General features: G+C 46.4%; 1 protein-coding gene across 1 annotated transcript in view; it reads right to left on the reverse strand.

Annotated features, from left to right (window-relative positions):
• Positions 1-17124, reverse strand: part of STK10 (serine/threonine kinase 10) — a 103900-nt gene that overhangs the window by 18134 nt on the left and 68642 nt on the right. The window contains exons 4-9 of the mRNA XM_056851198.1: positions 16262-16411; positions 12585-12657; positions 11382-11576; positions 6879-6960; positions 5416-5550; positions 647-1234 (exon numbers count right to left, since the gene is read on the reverse strand). Coding sequence (XP_056707176.1) covers positions 647-1234; positions 5416-5550; positions 6879-6960; positions 11382-11576; positions 12585-12657; positions 16262-16411 — 1223 coding nt within the window. The remainder of the gene's footprint in view (positions 1-646; positions 1235-5415; positions 5551-6878; positions 6961-11381; positions 11577-12584; positions 12658-16261; positions 16412-17124) is intronic.

Here is a 17124-nt window from a genome sequence, read left to right on the forward strand (position 1 = left end):
CAGTTCTGTTGTGAAATGCAGTGATCACGCTGTGTGACCTCTTTGTACATTACGCCTGCCTTCTTCTTGGACACATACAGGATAAAGAGCTATAAGTACCACCTGTTTTAAGTGTTCAATATTAACTGAAGTAACATCATTGGCCTGTATGTTGACCAAGGCCTCTGAACCTGAAACATGCACTGAAACCCACATCAGTAGTCAGAAAAAGTGATCCTTGGCTACTCTACCAGTCATCCAAACAGAGGTCAGTTCCCCTTTTAGGGGTCAGTAACATCCTCTCCTCCGAGGCAATAGAGAGGAGATTTATCAGGGTGTAAGCTCACGACCTGAGTTCGAGGTTTCAGGTAGCCGGCTCAAGGTTGACTCAGCCTTCCATCCTTCCGAGGTCAGTAAAATGAGTACCCAGCTTGTTGGGGGTAAAGGGAAGATGACTGGGGAAGGCACTGGCAAACCACCCCATAAATAAAGTCTGCCTAATAAACGTCGGGATGTGACGTCACCCCATGGGTCAGGAATGACCCGGTGCTTGCACAGGGGACCGTTACCTTTACCTTTTAAGCTATAGAGGCCTCACTGAAAGGAGGATGATACTCGAAGGCTTGGTTTCCATGATGAATTCCAGTATTTGATCCCAAATGCTCACCTTTAGGGAGAGTGACCCACTGCCTCTGTTCAGAGACAAGTCAGCAGACAAGGAGTTGCTGAGATCGATGCTATCTGAGGCAGAGGTGCTACCAGAATCGGACTCCCTCTTTGAGCTGCCATTTTCAAACTGAGAGGACAAATTCAAACACCCATTGGCAAGTTTTTCTTCAGTAGGTATTTCAAGGAGGCTGCTCTCTGGCTGGCTTCCACCATCGGAATCGCCTTTGCTTGCTGGTTCACTGTCTTTAATCAGGTGGTCAAAGTGGTCCCTGTTCTCTGCTGGTTCTACTTTTTCTTCAAGGAGGTGCAACTGAAAATCGGCGGCTGGCTTTTCTTGGCTTTGGGGCAGATCTTTGCCATCCTCTACCCCAGACAAGTCTGAACCGTTAATGTTCTTTTCTGAGTTCTCGTCACCAACCCCTCCAATTGAAATCTGGTTGCCCTGTCCATTAATGGCTTCCTTGACTTGCTCCAAAGGTAACTCGGGTCCATTGGCCACAAGCGACAATGAGTGGTTTTCCAGAGACTTCTCTCCTTCCAAACTTAGTTGACTTGCAACAGAGAAGTCTCTCTTGTTGCCATGAAGCTGTGTGAAGAGGAAGAAAAAAGAGGAAGGTCAAGAATATGCCAAGTTCGATTATTTCTTGTAAGTAAAGGAGCAATGCACATGGGGTTGGATCCAGCAGCAAGGTCCGCTGATGGCTGGGGCTTTCTGACTTCTCCCATCCCTCTCCCAAAATGCTCCCTGAATGTGGTGTTCATGGAGGACAAGGAACCCTAAAGAATAGCATGAGTGATGAACAAGGGGTCTGTGATGGAAGGGAGGAATTGGCAACCCCCCTTCCTTTCATGGAAACCTACTGCTGGATCTAGCCCATGAAGACAAAGTAGAACATGGAGCATGAAGAGAAATCTATTACAAACAGAGCCAAATTACCCTCTGCAGCGGAGTATTCGTACTGTGAGGAGACTGCTGTGACCCAGCACTAGACAGATCATTTGTCATGCAGGGGTCTGTGAAGGTATGGTTTCCCCAGCAGATTCTCTGCCAACATTTTAAAGCCCCGTGTGAATATTCTCCCCCCCCTCCATCAGGGGGGAATGGGAAGAGAAATGTAGTGTAGCTGCTACAATATGGAGAATTAAGGGCTAACAGTTTTTACTCGGGCATTAGGGCTGTCGATTCGGTTCGTCCCGAACAGAAAAACAGCAGAATTTCCCCTGATTCGGCGCTTTTTAGTTCAGATGGAACCGAACTCAAAAAAGGCGAGAAAATGGGGAGCCGAATTCAGCGAGTTCGGGGTGTTCGGTGAATAAATCCGGCAAATTCAGGGTTCGGCGCAGCAGCATAACCGTCAGTTAGTAAGCAGCATTCTCCCGCGGCCAATCGGTGGCCAAGCTGGGTCTTCTTCTGGCCAATCAGTCGCAATTGAGTGCATGAGCCCAGCTGCTGCGCGGCCCGGGGAGAGAAAGAGAGAGTATCTGTTTGTGTGAGAGAGAGATCCCCCCATTCCATGGCTGCAGGGGGTGCATTTTTGGGGGTAGAGCCCCCAAACTTTCAGCATAGCTTCAGAGGACCCGTCTTGCAAGAACCCCCAAGTTTTGTAAAGATTGGATCGGGGGGATGAAATATGGGGCTGGGAAGAGATCCCCCCACCCTTAATGCGCATCTCTGACAATGGGGGTTGCAATTAGCAGAGCTTGCCTCCCACGCCCAAAGCTCCCAGCCCCGACAAACAGCTGAGCTATGGGGAGCAAGGGCGGGGCAGGTGCGAAGAAGATGGAACAGAAGAAGATGGAACAGAAGACAATAGAAGAAGAAGATGGAACAGAAGAAGATGGAACAGAAGACAACAGAAGCCATTTTGGGGCTTTTCTCTATAATTTTTCTCCTGTGTGTGTGTGTGTGTGGGGGGGGAAGCAGAGTCTGTGTGTGTGTGGGGAGGGAGCAGTTTCTGTGGGTGGGGGGGAAGCCAAAGGGGGCTTTTCCCCATTCTGCCTGGGGGGTGTGCCCCCTCAAGTCTCTCTCTTCCTGGTTTGAGGGGGGGGGGCTTCAGTTGTGTGTTGTGCCGGCGTAGGCCAAGGGCTGGGCAATGCCCGCAGTCCTCAGACGTGCGGGAGGTATTTAGCCCCTTTCGGAGCAGGCGACAAAGATTATGCTATCTACCAGGGTCAGAAGTCAGAGGCGTCGTCAAAGCAGGCAGGAGTCAACGGCCGGAAAGATCAATCAGAGGCAGTAGCAGGAACACAGAGAAACTGCATGGTTGCTTCCGCAAAATGAAAGCATGCCTGCACTACCTTTATCAGTCAGTGCACTTCCAAGCTAGGCTTCATCCTGAAAAGACTCAGCACCAGTTCTCTGTCTGTTTAGCCTCTCCAAGCGAGCACTCCTCCTTTTACCCTGCAAAACCACACGCTGCCGAGTCCTGATATGCCAATCAGGTTCAGGTGAGCTTGGAGGGCTACCATTCTCAGCTTCTGCAGCAGGGGTTGGGGAAAGAGTAGCTTCTGTCTGCCCTTGTTCCATCTCTCTGCCTAGCTGTGGTTCCTGCTGAGTTATTTCAGGCTCCTGTGCTACTGACTGCAATGGAGGTACTGAAGGCCCAGAGGCAACCTGTTCCTCCACTTCAGCTTCAGAGTCCTCCGAGTCCTCAGCTCCCAAGGCAGGGCCCATGACATGTGTCCTCAGGTTTTCCCTCATTCATAAGATCGGTTAGGTCTATTTTGATGCTTGCTCAAAACTGGTTTTCAAATTGTGACATAAAGAATGCATTTGCCTGGTCCCCAGTCTGATGCAAAAGGGGAAATTCTACCCCTCCTGCTCCTTATGCATAGCTAGCGTGCCTGTCCCTTTCCATGGTTTGCAAACTCCCAGGCGTCACATGTTGCTTTGCATGGTTGCAAACGTGTTGCTTTGCATGGTTTGCATGGTTGCAAACGTGTTGCTTTGCATGGTTTGCAAACTTCTTCGCACCTGCCCCGCCCTTGCTCCCCCCAGCTCAGCTGTTTGTCGGGGTTGGGAGCTTCCGGAGTGGGCAGCAAGCTCTGCTAATTGCAAGCCCCCATTGTCAGAGATGCACATTAAGGAGGGGGACCCCTTTTGGGGCCCATATCTCAGCCCCCCGGCCCAATCTTCACAAAACTTGGGGGTTCTTGCAAGAAGGGTCCCCTCAAGCTACGCTGAAAGTTTGGGACCTCTACTCCCAAAAATGCCCCCCCCCGGAGCTGCAGAAAGGCGCGATTGCATTTTTAATAGCTTTATTTGGCCGAATTTTACCCTGAACTCCGGATCTCATGCCGAATTGCACGGACCCGAAGCAGGGGAGTTTGGACTTCGGCATTTCCCGAATAAAAACGGGCCGAATTTTGCCGAATCTGAATTTTACCGGATTTTTTTCCCCAACAGCCCTATCTGGCATACATTATGGAGTTTTCTGCTCACAGTTTTGATCACTTCATATGACATGGTGGGCTGGTCAATAAAAGCCTTCAGGCTTTTTACAAGAAAACTGCATGCTTATAAGCTAGTAAAGACAGGACATACTCTGCGGCAGGCACCCTGGTTTCGGTCACTGGGATCCTGACAGTTCCTTGGCAAAGAGCTTCCAAGAGGCCATGTTCTGGCTTATTTTTAAGAACAATGGTAAACTGTCACTTGAGACAGCTCTGACAGCCTCTGTCGTGTTGCCATCGGCTCACGTTTTTACTTCCCACTCTATACCCTTTCCCACTCATTCCCTGTTTTAAGCTTTTAACGTCCAGTACTAGTTTTTCCCCCTTACACCTTGCAGTTAGGGCTAAGCATGCACTTTTTAAAAAGTAACCAAATTTTTCACCCAGGCAACCAAAATTCTGAACAGCGCAGCCATATCACCTCCACAGAGGCTTCCTGGTCACCAAAAATAAAACAAAAAGTTTTAGTTAAGTGTAAAAAGGAAAATGCCCCCATAGAACAAAGTGAGGCTCCGCCCCTAGGAATGACCCCCCCCCCCGCCGGCGTGGGTTTTCCCTTCTGGGAATTCCCTGCTGGCCTGGCTGCATTGGCGGCGGGGGCTGGTGCAGCTCTGCGGCTCCCCGGTGAGTTTTCCCCCAGGATGGCATAAATGCCCGTTATCCCAGGATAAATGGGCACTCACGCTGGTGTGGGGTCATGCTGGCTCCTAGGGAGTTTTGCCCCCTCCTTCAGGAATGCAGTCTTCATCTTGCCTTTTCACTCAGTACTGCTTCCCCAAAAATGGCTTTGACTGTGATTCTATCTACCTCAGCGCAGCCTAGTACCAGCCACAAGAATCAAATGAGTGGCTCTTGCTTAGCTTCTCAACTGACCCCAGACACACTTCGCTCATAGTGAAAGGGTAAGTGGTTAAAACCTTCCTTGCTCCTGGAACCATTCTGGTCACATTGAAAGCCCTGCCCTGTACAGAGTTTACTCAGAAGGCTCTTGTACAGGAGGAAAGGGAAGGCTGGCTTTCTGCCCACTGCATTGTTTCTCAGCGTCCTTAGCTGCTGTGTAGAGAAGCCTTTCCCCACTTAAGAAACGGTTTTTCCTGTCCACCTGCAAGGAACCAGCAAACCAACCCCCTTCCCCAGAGTGTGCCTCGGTCAAAAGTGGTGATAATTTTTCCTTAAATCCAGCTAGCTATATTTGTGGCAGCCTTTTTATAAACCATTCCTGGTCCTTCTTTATATGTGTGCATGGGTGTGTCTGTTTTGGTCATTTAAAGAACAAGTTTCTTAATCCATCAAGGTAAAAGGAGTAAGATTTACAGATGCAGATTCTGATGAGTCATCCTCTTCTCCTTCCTCTCTATTGTCTTCTATTTCCTCCATGACTTCGGCCTTCGCCTCTGCGACAAGTCTGCGTAGGGCTCGGTTACTAGTGACTTTGCTGACAAAGGGGTGCTGAAAAACCAACAATGTACCAGGTTAGAACAACTACTTCTGTCACAAAAGCCATGATGGGTCGAAGTTGACTGAGGTGGTTTGGATGCCTCTCCCGGTTGCTTTTCCTCCCCCATTCATTAATCTAGTCTTCCCTCCTTAGCAATCCAACCTGTGAGCCAGGAGCAATGGTGTGGCAATTTTTGCCCCGGCAAAGTGTATTTTTCACATAACAAGGGGCCGGTCCTTCAGACAGTGGTACAAGGGTCAGAAACACATTTTGTTGTATAACTTGACACCCATGTGGGTTATCATGCTCTGGCTAGTCATTTCACAGTTCTGGAGCATGTATGTGCCAGTACAAAGCTAGAGACTTACATACAAGAGCCACACAAAAGAAACATAACAGGCATATGGAATATCTGTTTTTACAATGTTGGGAAACTATTTTCTTTGTCCTTACAGGGGAAAAAAAACTACAGCAGAGACATTTACCACACCTTGATTAAAATTTGTCTGTATTGCTGACAAATTAGATTCATTTTTTTTCCTTCAGACAAGTATAAGGAGGTAGGCAGATGAGAGATATGGACATAATTTGAACAGATAGCATAACTGGTACTTGCAATGAATTTCCATTTATCTCAGGAGTAGGGCTGCAATCTGCATTGGACACATCTGCCCCAGGAGACAGGCCGTCTAATTAGCATACCCTACTGGGGAGGGGCGCTGGTCCAGTTAGGGGCCATGACTAACAAGAGAAGCCCACCTAATCTATACACCAACAAATCCCCAAACAAATTTAAATTATTTGGCTGCAGTCATACTGTGACAGCAGGTAGACTTCCCCTGACTATGGAAGATCCACTGATTTAGCAATTTGTAATAATCTCTTTCCCTTTCTGCAAATGTAATGAAATGTATTAGGACAGCCAGGGAATAGCTTGTTGCTGGGCAGAATCTCCCTGTGTGTCTGTGAGCTAGTAACTGGGGCAAGAGTCATGAAGGGTTACAGTAAACCATAACAAGAACTGGATAGAACTGAACTGTACTGCGCCGCCTCTATGTCTGGAGTGTTATCAACGCTACCCTGAATGTTGATGGGTTGTCATATCTTGAATTTGGATAAATATCCCTTCCTCAGTATGATCGGGGCTCAGAGATTTCTGCCCATTAGGGCCTCTGAGTCAGCAGCTGCAAATAAACTGTTTTCTTGAAATATCGATCTCAGGTCTCTCTCCCCCCACGAACCCCCGTTTACCGTATCAATACAAGCAGTTGCATGTGTATCCCAGCACCCTCACCAAAGATTATGCATTTGTGGGGTGGGGTGGGGGTTCTGCACTTACCTCCAGCAACTGAGCTGCATTCGGCCGTGTCTCAGGGTTCTTATCAAGGGCTGTCTTCAGGAAGTCGTTGAATTCTGGAGACCTTAACAAAATTTTAAAAACCACAAGGTCATCAGCAAGAACCACTGAAGGGGGAAAAAAGGACACATCCACCAGATAGCCTGCATTCAATTATATTCCCCTCATTATCACAAATTATGGTGGGTACTTGCGGACTGAAAGAAAAGTGCCTTTGAAACAAAGCAAGCACAAACAATATATATGTGAGAAGAGGACACAGAAGTATAGTCAGACTGATTGCAGATTTAGCATTTCCTTTAAGCCCAATAACAGCTGATCAGAAGCACGCTGCATGCTGTTACTGTGTTCCCAATTCATGCCAAAGCCTACAAAAAGTTAGCAAGCTCACATGATGACAATTGTAAGCTTGAGCCAATACAAAGCCTTCTGTCAGGCAAGTGACTGTAATGCTGCCCTGCACTTTTAAAAATCAATACAGAATTCCATGAAAGGCCAGGCCTAAACGCCGGCTAGCAATTCCTATGCAATAACAGGGGGAAATTCCATAAACACGTTTACCCACCGAAAATAATGTCTAGCAAGTTTTCAGCAACAAGTAGCATCCCACCTGCAAGTAACAGAATTGGGACAGGGAGGGAGAAAGGAAATAGCCTTGCTGCTACCCAATCATAAACATGTCGTCCCATGCAGAGTTCATACACCAGGTGATTGCACCAAAAATACTCTTATAAAAGAGTGAAACAAAAATAATAATAATGTACAATGCCTGGATATGGGCAGGGGATTACAATACTAACCCCATAAAAATATACAAACAATCACATGCCTACAATACTCAGGCAACCACATTCCACTTAATATCACATAAATCATTAATGTCCCTGTTTTTTGGCAGAAAACCGGCAAGGGTCATGCAATCATGAAGGAAGGGGAGAGGCCTCCAAGCAGCAAATGCGGAACAGTCATGTACTTCCCGCCATAACAACTGTGTCAGAGGGAGAGCTCCATAAGGAGGATAGCCACGTAGGCTTCAGTTGAGGCCTTTACTGCAAGGAGAGAACAAGTGCAGCCTTTCCTTTCTTTTATCGCAGCAAGAACTGAAGAAGTGTAAATTAAAGACACATAGGGCAAATAAATGGATTTGTCATTGCCAGCGTGGTATAGTGGTTAAGAGCAGGGGTTTGGAGCGGGTTTGATTCCCCACTCCTTCACAAGAGTGGCGGATGCTAATCTGGTGAACCGAGTTGGTTTCCCCACTCCTACAAATGAAGCCTGCTGGGTGGCCTTGGGCTAGTCACAGTTCTCTTGGAGCATTCTCAGCCCCACCTACCTCACAGGGTATCTGTTGTGGGGAGGGGAAGGGAAGGTGATTGTAAGGCGGCTTGATTCTTCCTTAAGTGGTAGAGAAAGTCGGCATATAAAAACCAACTCTTCTTCTTCCATCTGTAGAGCCCAAGCTTAAAGCAAAGCATCCAGGAAGATTTGGCATACCCTGGTCCATACTGATGGAGAAAATCTGGTAGATGGCAAGCCAACAACTCAGAGGTCAGGGGACCACTATGTTCTGTACAGTACTTCATTGGTGTTGTTCAATATTATTTGTATTCCCTACTTCCTCCAAAGAGTTTGGGATGACTGATATTGGGTTCTCTTGCATTTTCATGACAACCTCACACAGATTGGTTGGGCTGATAAACCCTTAGCCAAGGCCACTAGGGCTGTTGATTCGGTTCGGCCCGAACTGAAAAACAGCCGAATTTCCCCTGATTCGGTGGTTTTTAGTTCGGGACGAACCGAACTCAAAAATGGTGGGCAACCGGGGGCCCCGAATTCAGCGAGTTCGGGAGTTCACGAATAAATCCGGCAAATTCGGCCGTCAGTAAGCAGCATAACCGTCAGTAAGCAGCATTCTCCTCCCCCGGCCAATCAGTGGCCAAGCTGGGTCTCCTTCTGGCCAATCAGTCAGGATTGAGTACTGGAGGAATCAGCTGATGTGCGGCCCGGCCGGGGAGAGAGAGAGAGAGGGAAATCCTTGTGTGTGTGTGTGTGTGTGGGGGGGTGTGCTTGTGCACATTCACTCTTTTCGGTGGCTGCAGGGGACGTATTTTTTGGGGTACAGACACAAAACTTTCAGCAGAGATTCAGACAAGCCTTCTTAAGAGACCACCCAAGTTTTGTAAACATTGGGTCAGGGGGTCCCGAGATATGGGCTCCCCCCTTTTTTCTTTCCATGGCTGCAGGGGGCGCATTTTTGGGGGTACAGACCCCAAACTTTCAGTGGAGCTTCAGATGATCCTTCTTAAGATACCACCCAAGTTTTGTAAACATTGGGTCAGGGGGTCTTGAGATATGGACTCCACCCCTTTTCCCTCCCCCCTTTTCCATTTCCATGGCTACAGGGGGCGCTTTTTTGGGGATACAGCCCCCAAACTTTCAGCATAACTTCAGACAATCCTTCTTAAGATACCACCTAAGTTTTGTAAAGATGGGTTCAGTGGGGGAAGAAATATCGGCTCCCCCCTTTTCTCTTTCCGTGGCTGCAGGGGGCGCATTTTTGGGGGTGCAGATCCCAAACTTTGAGCGGAGCTTCAGACAAGGCTTCTTAAGAGACCACCCAAGTTTTGTAAACATTGGGTCAGGGGGTCCCGAGATATGGGCTTTCCCCTTTCCCCTTTTCCCTATTGGGATGAATGGATCAGCTGATCCTATGCATCTCCAGAGCAAAACGTCCCGTGCCTAATTGGAATCGTCTTAGATTACAAGTCCTCCCCAGCCCCTCCTGATGGAACAGAAGACAGCCACATTAAGACCCCTTTGGGGGCTTTAATCTATAATTTTTCTCCTGTGTGTGTGTGTGGGGGGGGGAAGCAGAGTCTGTGTGTGTGTGGGGAGGGAGCAGTTTCTGTGGGTGGGGGGGGAAGCCAAAGGGGGCTTTTGCCGGTTCTGCCTGGGTGTGTGTTCCCCCTCGAGTCTCTCTCTCCCTGGTTTGAGGGGGGGTTTCAGTTGTGTGTCTTCAGGTTTTCCCTCATTCATAAGAGCGGTTAGGTCTATTTGGATGCTTGCTCAAAACTTGTTTTCAAATGGTGACTTAAAGAATGCATTTGGAGTCCGATGCAAAAGGGGAAATTCCACCCCTGCTCATTATGCATAGCTAGCTGCCTCTGTCTCTTTCCATGGTTTGCAAACTCCCAGGTGTCAGGTGTTGCTTTGCACAGTTGCAAAGGTGTTGCTTACAAGGTTGTGTTGCTTTTGCAGTCGTGTTGCTTGCAGTTGTGTTGCAATGCTTTGCAAACTTATCAGCTGTTTATCGGGGCTGGGAGCTTTGTGCGTGGGCGGCAAGCTCTGCTCAGAGATGCACATTAAGGGTGGGGGGAACCCTTTTGGGGCCCATATCTCAGCCCCCCCTGACCCAATCTTTACAAAACTTGGGGGGTCTTTCAAGAAGCGTCCTTTGAAGCTCCGCTGAAAGTTTGGGACCTCTACCCCCAAAAATGCCCCCCCAGAGCCGCGGAAAGGCGCGGTTGTGTTTTTAATGGCTTTATTCGGCCGAATTTTTTTCACGAACTTTGAATTCCCGCCGAATTGCACGGACCCGAAGTGGAGGAGTTCGGACTTCGGCATATGCCGAATCTAAACGGGCCGAATTCAGCCGAATCCGAACTATACCGATTTTTTTTAATTCAACAGCCCTAAAGGCCACCCAATTGGCTTCATGAGTGAATGGGGATTTGCATACAACACATAACAGGAAGAAGAAGAGGAGAAGGAGGAGGAGGAGTTTGTTTTTATATGCCAACTTTCTCTACCACCTGAGGCGGAATCAACCCTGCTTACGATCACCTTCCCCTCCCCACAACAGACACCTTGTGAGGTAGGTGGGGCTGAGAGAGCAGCTCTTAATAGAACTGTGACAGGCCCAGGGTCACCAGATGGCTTCATGCGTAGGAGTGGAGAAACAAATTCAATTCACCAGATTAGCCTCTGCCACTCATGTGGAAGAGTGGGCAATCAAACCCGGTTCTCCAGATCAGACTCTACCGGTCCAGACCACCGCTCTTAACCATTACACCACAGTGGCTCTGGAAGACAAGTTTCCCTGACCCTGAGGTCTCTTGCAGAACTCTCTCACTGTGAAGATCCTACCTTGCAAAGGGCAATTTTACAGCCTTTGGAGTGTACCCGTACCACCCCACACAGTGATTTGTGAAGCCTTCCTCCAGGCTCAGGGGCCAGCGAAAGGCTCATTAGGTCAGAGAAAGGGTTCGAAGATTGTGGAGTGGAGTAGGTGGGTACAAGCCTATGAATTTTATCCCACTTTGCTGCAGATCTATCTTGACAGCTATGAAATGCGTAACCACTGGAACCCAACATGTCACTGAGCCTTCTCTGGGGAGCCAGAGAAAGGGACAGGCTGCTTTTGCACTCATGCTTGCATGTTTCCCATGCATGGGCACACAGACATACACAAAACACGTTTCTCACCACTTTGAGGGATAGCTAAGAGTGGGAGGGTCGGACTTGGCTATTTTCAGGAGGACCCTCATGGGATTGAGCTCATGATGAGGAGGTTCTATCTGGGCCATTTCTATCAGTGTTATGCCCAAGGACCAGATGTCAGCCTTGTAGTCATATGGGGTGTCTTTCATAGTTTCACACATTACCACCTCAGGAGCCATCCTAGAAGAAAGCAAAGGATAGTGAGTTCTGGCTTGGAAGAAATTACTACTGAGCACTGGTTTGCAGCAGTTGCCTGCCCCCCCCCCCAAATATTCTGTCCGTCTTCGGTCTAGAGATGACCACAGGGTGCAGAAATGTGACTTTGCAGACAGGCTTTGAATGAAGTTGTGGGGGGGAGTGCTTTGGTTAATAACCCTGTGCCAAGCACTTTAGGTTGCATTGTTTTCAGCAGAAGAGATGAGTGCATGCTTAATTCTTCCACTGAAATTCAAAAGGAGGTGAAAAATGGCTAATTTTAGCTAGCCATGACCCTCATTTCCCTTACCCTAAATCTCTTCATTCTCAGCTGACAGAGACCACAGAAAAACCAGCAGGTCAGTGACATCTGGAGTGGATGCTGCTTTAGCCCAAAAATTTATGCGGACTAATCACACCCCCTTAGAGAAATGGCTGATTTAGAGATTATGTTCCTGTTGCTTTCACGTCTGGAGTTGCTTCCAATAGACATTCCACCAAATAGTAAGGCATAGGAGAATGGGAGAGAACAGGCTGGGTTTTGTCAACGCCATAGCTGTAAGACATTCAGACTTTTCCCTGACCCAAAACAAGGAGCGAGTAAATGTGAGAGAACTTTTTATTACAAGAGACTGACTTAATTTCACCAAGCTTCTTTCCTTGTATCTATTTTCCCCAAAGAGGAAGTTTATGAGATTCTCAGAACTCTGATACAGGGACACTTTAAAACAATTATGAAAAAAACAGTGTTATCATCTAGGATTGCAACTTCGCACATATTTTTAACTTTATTTAAATACATATGAACAGACTACAGAAGAGCACTGAGATTATACTAAAATATCAAGCCACATGGTACACATATTTGCTCTCTCACATGGACAGTTTAAATCCAGCTAAATGGCAGATACACATAGCCACTCTCAAGCTAGAATGCCTGTACTTTAATTGTCTAGCAAACATGAATTCTTTACCCAGTCAACATTCACTCACCAGTATGGTGTGCCAATGAAAGAATCCCGTCTTTGCAAAGTCTTTATATTTTTGGCAGATACTCCAAAGTCCGCTGAAAAGAATACAATACATTAAATGCTCTCATTAAATCATAAAGGTTGCATTTCAAGGAGTCCAAGATGACTCAAACTACCCTCCCAAGCCATTTCAAGACACTCCCTCAAGACAAGCAAAAGAGACCAATGCCTGGACCAATGTTCAGAAATATTGCAAGACCAGCTGTAGATAGCATATTTTTCATACTTTGTCATCAGGAGACTGCCAAGAGCACATTCCAATTCAAACTGGGAACTCTACGCTACAGCGATACACTCTCAGTTAACTGAAGCAAGTTCTACCTCACACTTTAGAAACAAGTAAATACTACAAGACAGGCTGTCCCTTGAGGCAGGAGAGGGATCAGTTCCTGAACCTATCAGGTCTCAAAAACAACATTTCTTGTCAATCATGCCAAAAAATATTTTTTAACCCTGCCAGAGTAAGGAGGGGTGGGCACTCAGTGAAACCTTTCCACTTGGAATAAAAAAGCTCTTTGGTGTATAATAGGGCTAAGTTGCATAGCACAACCCTCAGCAAAATCCTAATACATCATTAATTGTTGTTGTTTCAACTTTGCTTCCTGCTATTGCTTGCAGTTCTATTTTATGTTAGGGTTATTCGACTTCGCCCCAGAATTTTCCACTTGAAAATGTCATTTCAAAGCAGGAGGTTTCAACTCCTCCCTCTGTCAACAACTATACTCTCTCTGCATCGAAAAAAAGTCTGGGCCAAATCAAAGAATGGCATGCTGGGGTTTTTACACATACTCATACTAATTAAACAGTAATGGATATTTACAAATAAAACCTAGAAATTATCAACTTTGCTTTTCTTGTCTCTCTTTACCTCTCCAGTCCTATGTTTTTCAATTTCCTTCATCTTCCTTCCTATCTGTACAGACTGGGATTCTTATAATGATGCCTTTTTGGTTCCTCTGCAACACTCCTCGGTTCTGGACAACTTTAATTCTGGCTGGTGACATAGCCAGATGTGGTACTGATGATGGCAAGACTAGTGGGGTGGACCAACAAGAGGATTTCTACAGATGGCAGGGGTGGCAATTTTTGCATGGAGAGGAAAGGAACTGGCATTATTTCCAATTCCCCACTCATGCTGTTCCTGGAGGTCTCGTTTTCCCCGGAAACAACATTTTGAGCTGCAGTGGGAACACAAAGAGGGGCTGTGGCTCAGTGGTAGAGCATCTGCTTTGCATGCAGAAGGTCCCAGGTTCAATCTCTGACATCTCCAGTTAAAGGGACTAGGCAAGTAGGTGATGTGAAAGACCTCTGCCTGAGACCCTGGAGAGCAGCTGCCGGTCTGAGTAGACAGTACTGACTTTGATGGACCAAGGGTCTGATTCAGTATAAGGCAGCTTCATGGGTTCATGTGTTCAAAGACCAAGAAATCCTGTTCTACTGATGGAAATCCTTGTCAATGAAAATTTATTGGATCCATCTCAAATTATGGTAACATTTACAAAGCATCAACAAAAGAAGTCCTGTAGAGTAACTGGTGGGCCACATAATTTAGCTCCCATTCTTTAAGTGTCACATCCAGTTCCTTACAAAAGACTGCTGTAGCAATCATTCAGTTTTGCCTGTTCCATATATGAAGTCAGCCTCCAGAGTTAACCAGCACAGCCTGCTCTAATAAAGAAGGGATGCTGAAATGTTTTATGCACAGAACACACAACCCCAGAGTAGGGATTCTAGAAGCTTACCAATTGGAGTGAAGAGTAAAAGTGTCACTGCTAAAAACACACAACCACACAGCCGCACTCCTTGGAATTTATGTTGGAAAATAGGTATGCATCATGACTAGTATTCATTTTGACTAGTAGCCATGGATAGCCCTCTCCTCCATGAACATGTCCACTCCCCTCTTAAAGCCAAGTTGGCAGCCATCGCCACATCCTGGGACAGGGAGTTCCACAATTTATGCGTTGTGTGACGAAATAACATCCTTTTGTCTGTTTTGAATTTCTCACCCTTCAGCTTCAGCAGATGACCCCATAATCTAGTGTTGAGAGGGAGAAAAGCTTCTCCCTGTCCACTCTCTCCATACCATGCATAATTTTATAGACATCTATCATATCTCCCCTTAACTGCCTTCTTTCTAAGCTAAACAGCACTAAGGGTTTCAACCACCCCTCATAGGGCAGTTGCTCTAGCCCTCTGATTCTTTTCCATTTGACATCAGGTAGCTGGAGTGGAAAATGTTTTGGTTGCTATGCTTTTATCAAAGTAGCTAGTAGCGCATCCCACAGAGTTCATAAAATGGCACAACTGCAATATGGACTCTGAATTACTGCTTCCAGGAAGCTGATGCATTGCAAAAAAATCTTGCCTACATAAAAGTCTAAAAAGAGAAGGAGAGAGATCTTCAAGCTGAATGTGAGTGTACAGAGAACTCCTCGCTACATTAGCTCCAATGAGTCACTACAAAGAAGCAATTTGTCTCTATCCTTCCCCTTAAAAGTCCCAATTTACTCAACTATCAAAAACTGACCTCCAGAGACACAGAAGCTGAGAGATCAATACTTCTGACAGTCTAGACTCTATTGTAATCATTCAGCAGCAGCGTGACTGAGCACAGAAATTATGTTTAAATACCTTTTTTATGCTAAACATGTATTTAATTTTCATGGCAGTAATTTGTAACACTTTTTTTAAAAAAATGTAAGCATTACCATGCCTAACAGCTTTCAAAGAAATATCTGCCCACCAGCTATAGATATGATCTTTCTGTTTAGAGCAGGGGTGTCTAACTCATTGGTTACGAGGGCCGGATATGACATAAATGTCACGTTGTCGGGCTGGGCCATGCCTCGCCAGCCCAGATCGGGACAGGGGGAAGTGGCAGCCTTGGCTGGCTCACAGGCCAGATAAGAACAAGGGCCCAGAGATACCCTTGGTTTAGAGTTTCTGTGTTAGTTATCCGGCAGTGGTTAAATAAATCATAGCAAACCTCAAAACCCATGAATTAAAAGCAGCCTGTGGATAAACCATGTCTTCCTGAGAAAGGTAATTTCACTCTGGCCCTCTAAGCAATAGGAGAGCATCGTCATAAGGGCAGGAGTGTTTTGCTCCCATTAATAAGCTGCTTTGCCTAGTCCCTATGGTCAAAATGGACAAACATACTTCCTTCTGTGATGGTCTAAGAAACATGTTTCCAATCAATTGACGGACAACTGACACCTTTTCAGTATTGTGCCATGCGCCACAGCCAAAAAAAAAATAGATTTTCCAGAATCCAAGTTCAAACTCCTGCTGAGCCATGAAGCACACTGTATTCCTTTGGGCACATCACTATCTCTCTATTCATCAGGCCTCACAGAATGTGGCAAGGCTACAATTTGGGGTGCCAGCTGCTCAGAGGAAAATTGGAAGGCAGGGATACAATTCTAACAAGTGATTATCATACAGCCACCATGCATGCCGTTTTCACATACAAACAAAACTCTAGTGTCTGTGTGGTCACAAAATAACCCCCAAAGTCTAAAGTATGTCGCACCCACTGTTTTCAGAGCGACTCAGCTTGCTGCATCCAAGGGCAAGGAAGAAGTTTTTTGTACAGATCTACTCATTTCTTGTACAAGTACAAACTAGATATCTCACCAAGCTTGATATCTCCCTCCTGGGTCAGCAGTACATTGCCTGCCTTTAAGTCTCGATGGATAATCTTCTTGTTGTGGAGATAGTTCAAGCCTTCTAGCATCTGGCGGCACATCACTTGGATCTGGGGTTCAGTCAGGCCTCGATCCAGCTCTGTAAAACAATTAGAGCAAGAGGCGATTGGAAAGGCTCCTAAACATAACCTCACCCAAGCGGCAGAGTTGGCCTCTCTCCTGAAACATCCATTGCATACTGGACTGTTTCAATTTATGTATTGGGATAGTGTTAATCCTTATGAATTACTTTGATTTTAAAAATTTATAACCCACCTCTGTCTTTGCTTGAGGCAGCTTACAACATGAAACTGATCAGTGGCAGATCCCAAAGGAAAATAAACTTGTCATTCTCCCAAACTCTACACTTTTTCAAAACATTTTACTGAACTTGACAAAGCTTAACTGAAAAAAAAGAATGATGGTTATCTTCATTTCCCTGCATACCAGCTGTCTGTATGACTGAAGGATATTCATCATGAATTCAAAGTGCACAGTTGGAATTCATTTACCAAGAGGGGAGTCGATCTTTTCCAATGACTAACCATGTATTTGTCTCTCTCTCTTTTCTGGAAGCCACAGACTGGAAATTCAGACCTGTGGTGTACGGGGGGGGGGGCGTCTCACCACCTACTACTCCGAGCGTAGGTGCCAAACAATGCAGACTTTGAAATACAGTTTGGATCGCCGCCCCCCCCCACTTCTTCTAAAGCAAATTCTCTATTCTGGAGGGTATCTATGAAACAGGAGACATTCTGCCTGATCAACCGGAGACTAAAATCCTGAGAAACTAAAAGCCCCCTTTCTCCTCTA

Source organism: Euleptes europaea, chromosome 1, assembly GCF_029931775.1.
Source record: "Euleptes europaea isolate rEulEur1 chromosome 1, rEulEur1.hap1, whole genome shotgun sequence".
Lineage (NCBI taxonomy): Eukaryota > Metazoa > Chordata > Lepidosauria > Squamata > Sphaerodactylidae > Euleptes > Euleptes europaea.